The 4,331-nt window shown below is 47.3% G+C and overlaps 1 protein-coding gene across 1 annotated transcript in view; it reads left to right on the forward strand.

Annotated features, from left to right (window-relative positions):
- The window catches only part of PTPN22 (protein tyrosine phosphatase, non-receptor type 22), a 19,984-nt gene extending 16,907 nt beyond the window's left edge, over window positions 1-3,077 (forward strand). The window contains exon 21 of the mRNA XM_019546805.1: window positions 1,893-3,077. Within this exon, the coding sequence (XP_019402350.1) occupies window positions 1,893-1,957 (65 nt within the window). The 3' untranslated portion in view covers window positions 1,958-3,077. The remainder of the gene's footprint in view (window positions 1-1,892) is intronic.
- The last annotated feature ends 1,254 nt before the right edge of the window (window positions 3,078-4,331 follow it).

Raw genomic sequence — 4,331 nt, forward strand, 5'->3', positions numbered from 1 at the left:
ACCCCCCGCCATGGGCAGGAATGAGCACGGGGGGTGAGAGGGGTCATAAGGCCCCAGCCAGGTGCCTGTCCAGGCTCCTCTTGAAGATTTCCAGGGAAGGTGAGAGCACCACCACCCTGGGAAGCCTGTTCCAGGCTCTGGCCACCCTTACCGTGAAGTAGTTCTTCCTAATATCTAACCTAAACCTGTCCTCCCTCAGCTCGTGGCCATTGTTCCCGGTGACCCCAAGGGGGGCCCTGGGGAACAGACTTCCCCCGAGTCCCTGCTGCTGGCCCCTGATAAGGCTGTAGGCAGCCACAAGATCCCCCTCGGTCTCCTCTTGCGGAGACTGAAGAGATGCGGGTCCCTCAGCCTCTCCTCACAGGGCTAGCCACGGAGGCCCCCAGTCATACGAGTGGCCCTCCCCTGGACCCTCTCCCCTCTGTAATGCACACTGAGACAATAGGACATATTCTGATTTGTAGGCACATCGTTCACTTCCCTACATAACACCAAACCAGTCCGGATTTGTTGCCTGATGCTTATAACATAACAAACCTTGGCTAATTGCTTACTGTTTAAGTGAATAGGCTCTTTCAGCCCCGCTGTTTTTGTGACTTAATTGTATTTTGTTAGCTACATACTGTCTGTAACTCTCTACTTTGTAAAATTTGTATAGCCCTCCCTATAGAAACAGTGAAGGGGAAGCAGCTGCCAAAAAAGGCTGCTATTAGAAGTATTGCAAATGACCGGAGCTGGTTAGTTTCAAGACTGCTTCTAGATAGGCAGCGCCAAGGGTGCTGTAAACAGTCCTCAGATACAGGGTGCTTAGTGCCACCGTGTTTGCAGGCTGGAAAATGAGGGGGAGCTGGGCAGTCAGGGCTGCTAATGCCACAGCACTGCCACACCGCATACTTAAGCTGCATTAATTGTTTACAGGACGTTTGAGTAAGTGTATGCTGGGGTGGGTAGCCTTGTCGCAGTCCCTAGCTATGTCAGACTGCACAGTGCTTGTCAACACATGCAAGTTGCACAAACGACAGACATGTGGCTGCTTGTGACAGGATATGGCCTGAATGTGGCAAGGGGCTGCAGAAAACAACAACAGTATTGAATGGTTACACATTTGCACTGAAAGACTGAGTAGCTACAGCCTGACCCTGTGTAAATCGTGGGAGAGAAGCTGTATGTCATTTAAAATGCTGATTTAAGGGAGTAGTTGTATATTAAATAAGAGGCACAGAACCTTGTTGATACGTTCTTGATATTCTTGTTATGATTGTGTTTGCTGGCAGACATTCTGCTACAGCACAATTGTATTTGATTATTTAGTGCCAGAGTTACCTATAGCTAACCTGGGGATCTCACGGTTGCAGAGTATTAAACCAAACAGATTTTTAAGACGGAGAGAATAAAACATTCCTGTGAAAACAGTACCCATAATCACAGGAGCGGGGTTCAACATGAAAGTTATCCACCCTGATGCTTCATACGCTGATACCCCAGCCAAGGTCCCTTCAAGTATATTACTGCAAGATTTCACGCATTAATGCTTCTTCAAAAACTCCTGAAGTTGGTCAGACACTGAGTTTGGATACATTATTGGCCTCATGGCAGTATTTGAATGAACTTAGCATTATGGACCTTTAAACATCAAGCCTGCTACAATTTTTAGGTTTTTAAACTGCTTTAATGGGCCCTGCACATGGATAAATGTGATCATGTTGCATAATACCAGTATTTCTGTCATTGTAGTTAAATAGTGTGATGTGTTAGGATTAATACAGCACATAGTGTATTTAAAGCTCAAGTCTTCTTAAATACTCTGAACATATAGAATATGAGAGCAATGTGAAAATCATATGGTGTGTTTACAATCCTTAAGAAAAAATATACTTTGTTCTTACTTCCAGGCTTTGCAAAACGATTTTCAAAACCTAAAGGACCAAGAAATCCTCCACCATCATGGAATGTTTAAATCAACGTTGTGGACGTGGTACTGTAGATTTGCCATATCCCTCTGACATCTCAAATGCTCTTCGAGATGGATCACCATCAAAATATAAAAAGGAAAAATGCCCGTGTTGTGCAGTATCTGTAACCAGGGCATAATGCAAACATCTGCTTTTATCACCTAATCAGTTGTAATATAAAGAGGGATGCACAAATGAGTAGCAGCTGCCTGGCACTTGTAGTTAATGTGTGACCTTGGCAACACCGTGCTCTGTGGCGGCTGTTGCAGGTGTCCTGGGCTTCATCCATTAGGGACGTGTGGCCATTTTTTAACTTCTCCACCCACTCATAGACCGAGCGATACGGTGAATTCACCGAGGTGGCACTCCTGTGGCCCACAAAGACAGTGACAGAACGCTGTTCTTCTTTGCACACTGATAGCTGCACAGCCTTCTTGTTTACAAGCTTACTAGCAGCACGAACACTGGCTGCATCCAACGGCCACCATCAGTGTTCCCTGCTGCTGCCTAGCTTCCCACTTTGTTGCAGACACACAGTGTGGGTAGCTATTTTGCCTTTAGTTTCCGAAACATTCTTGTACATCAGGCTGGAAACTAAAAACAAATATGAAACTTGGTGTCTGAAAGCAAACTGAATTATTTTGGAGCCTGGGCGTTCTCATTTTTAAACAAGCAGGGTCAGTTCCTCTAACTTTGAAGTGTAATTTACCGTAAGATAATGGGTCTGATTTTCCTGTCCCAGTAGTGTCACCTGGGTGTGATACCTCAGTGATGTGATTGATGGCCGTAATCTTCCAAATGCTTCAGCCTCTGCGCAACTTTACCTACGTAAATAGTTCTATGGCAATCTGAGTTAGGCACATGCTTCTCTGTTTCCAGGATAGAGGGCTAAGGGAGAAAAAGCCTTTCAGATTTTAGAATTCAGGTATTTGGCAAAGTATGTTAACATGGTGGTGATTTCCATTCAGATTAATTGGGTCATTTTCTCTACGCTTCTGTCCGAAAAGTACGTTTATAATGATGACTGTTCACATAGGAACCAAGCCTGCGTGGAAACACGCTGCATAGTCTACTGAAAAACGTTCCCGTGAATGAAAGTGTCCATGTATCTAGTTTTGGCCTTTATGCTGTGACTTTCAAAGGTCTTTAACTTGCCTGAACCATTTGATGCAGACACTTAGAAGATAAGTTTCCTAAAATCTGAAAGCTTATTTTCTTGCTATTCATATCCAAGGAAAAACGTAGATGTTTTACAAACTGTTCAACGTGTTTTGCTCTCTTCTAGAAAAATGCTGACTTGGGAAATGCAAACTATGCAGGTCGTTTCAGGGCCCGATGCGCCGTTTGGCTCATGGAAGAACTTGATGATGATGAATACGGGGATACGTGACCCCTGAAAGTGCACGGACTGTTTTGCTTCCAAGTCAGCTGTTTTCTAGCATTGCAAAAAACTATTGAAATGAATTCTCTCACATATTTACTAATTGTAGGTGTTCCTTCCTTAGTTATTGCCAAAGAATGAATATTGATGAAACGAATGCAATCCTTTTGTCCTGTCCCCCTGTCCCTGGCTGAGGTCCGTCGCGGGAGAAGAGGGGTTTTGTTGGATTCCCGGGCTGTGTGCGCGAGTGCCTGTGATGCTAAAGGAAGCGGAGGCTCTTTGGTTTCACTCCCCTTCGTGCTGGTCCTGAGCTGGAGGCAAGCCCTGAGGGGAGTGCAGCAAAAGTGGCTATTTGGGATCCTCATGCTCGTTGCTCTAGGACACCTGGGGGCTGCCCCCTGTGTAAATTAGAGCAGCCTCAAGGTCATCCGACAAGGATCCGAGGTCTAATTAGACCTGTAAAGAACTGACATGTCCTGGACCGACTCTGTGAAGCATTTTTCCCTGCCTGTGAGATGCTTCATGGAATAAATGTATTATTTATGCAGTGCTGTTGTTCTGGATTGTCATTTTTACTATTAAACATTGTGTTGTTATTATTGCACATTTTGTTGCACATGTTGTTGTTGCACGTTTCGCGATGACGCGCCATGCGCGAACACACGTGCTTGCTGCGCGCCCAACGCCTCCACGCGAGCGCGCAGGCTGACGACCGTTACGACCGTTGGGAGGGGAGGGGTGCCCACGTGACGGCTCCGGCCTGCGTGCCTGGGTGCACGCTCCTGGCGCCGGTCGCAGGGGCGGGACGGACTCGGTTTCCCGGCGGGCCGTGCGGCGGCGCATGCGCGAGCGGCGCAGGTCTCGGGAGCGGACTACAGCCCCCAGCAAGCGGCGCGCGGCGCGTGCGCGCTGGCGCCGGACGCTCGGGCCATTTAAATGTGTGTGAGGGAGCCTGCGAAATGGCTGCGCAGGTCGCTGCGGTGCGCGCCGTGTCGCGG

The sequence above is a fragment of the Crocodylus porosus genome, unplaced genomic scaffold (assembly GCF_001723895.1).
Source record: "Crocodylus porosus isolate Cpor-Errol unplaced genomic scaffold, CroPor_comp1, whole genome shotgun sequence".
Classification (NCBI taxonomy): Eukaryota; Metazoa; Chordata; order Crocodylia; family Crocodylidae; genus Crocodylus; species Crocodylus porosus.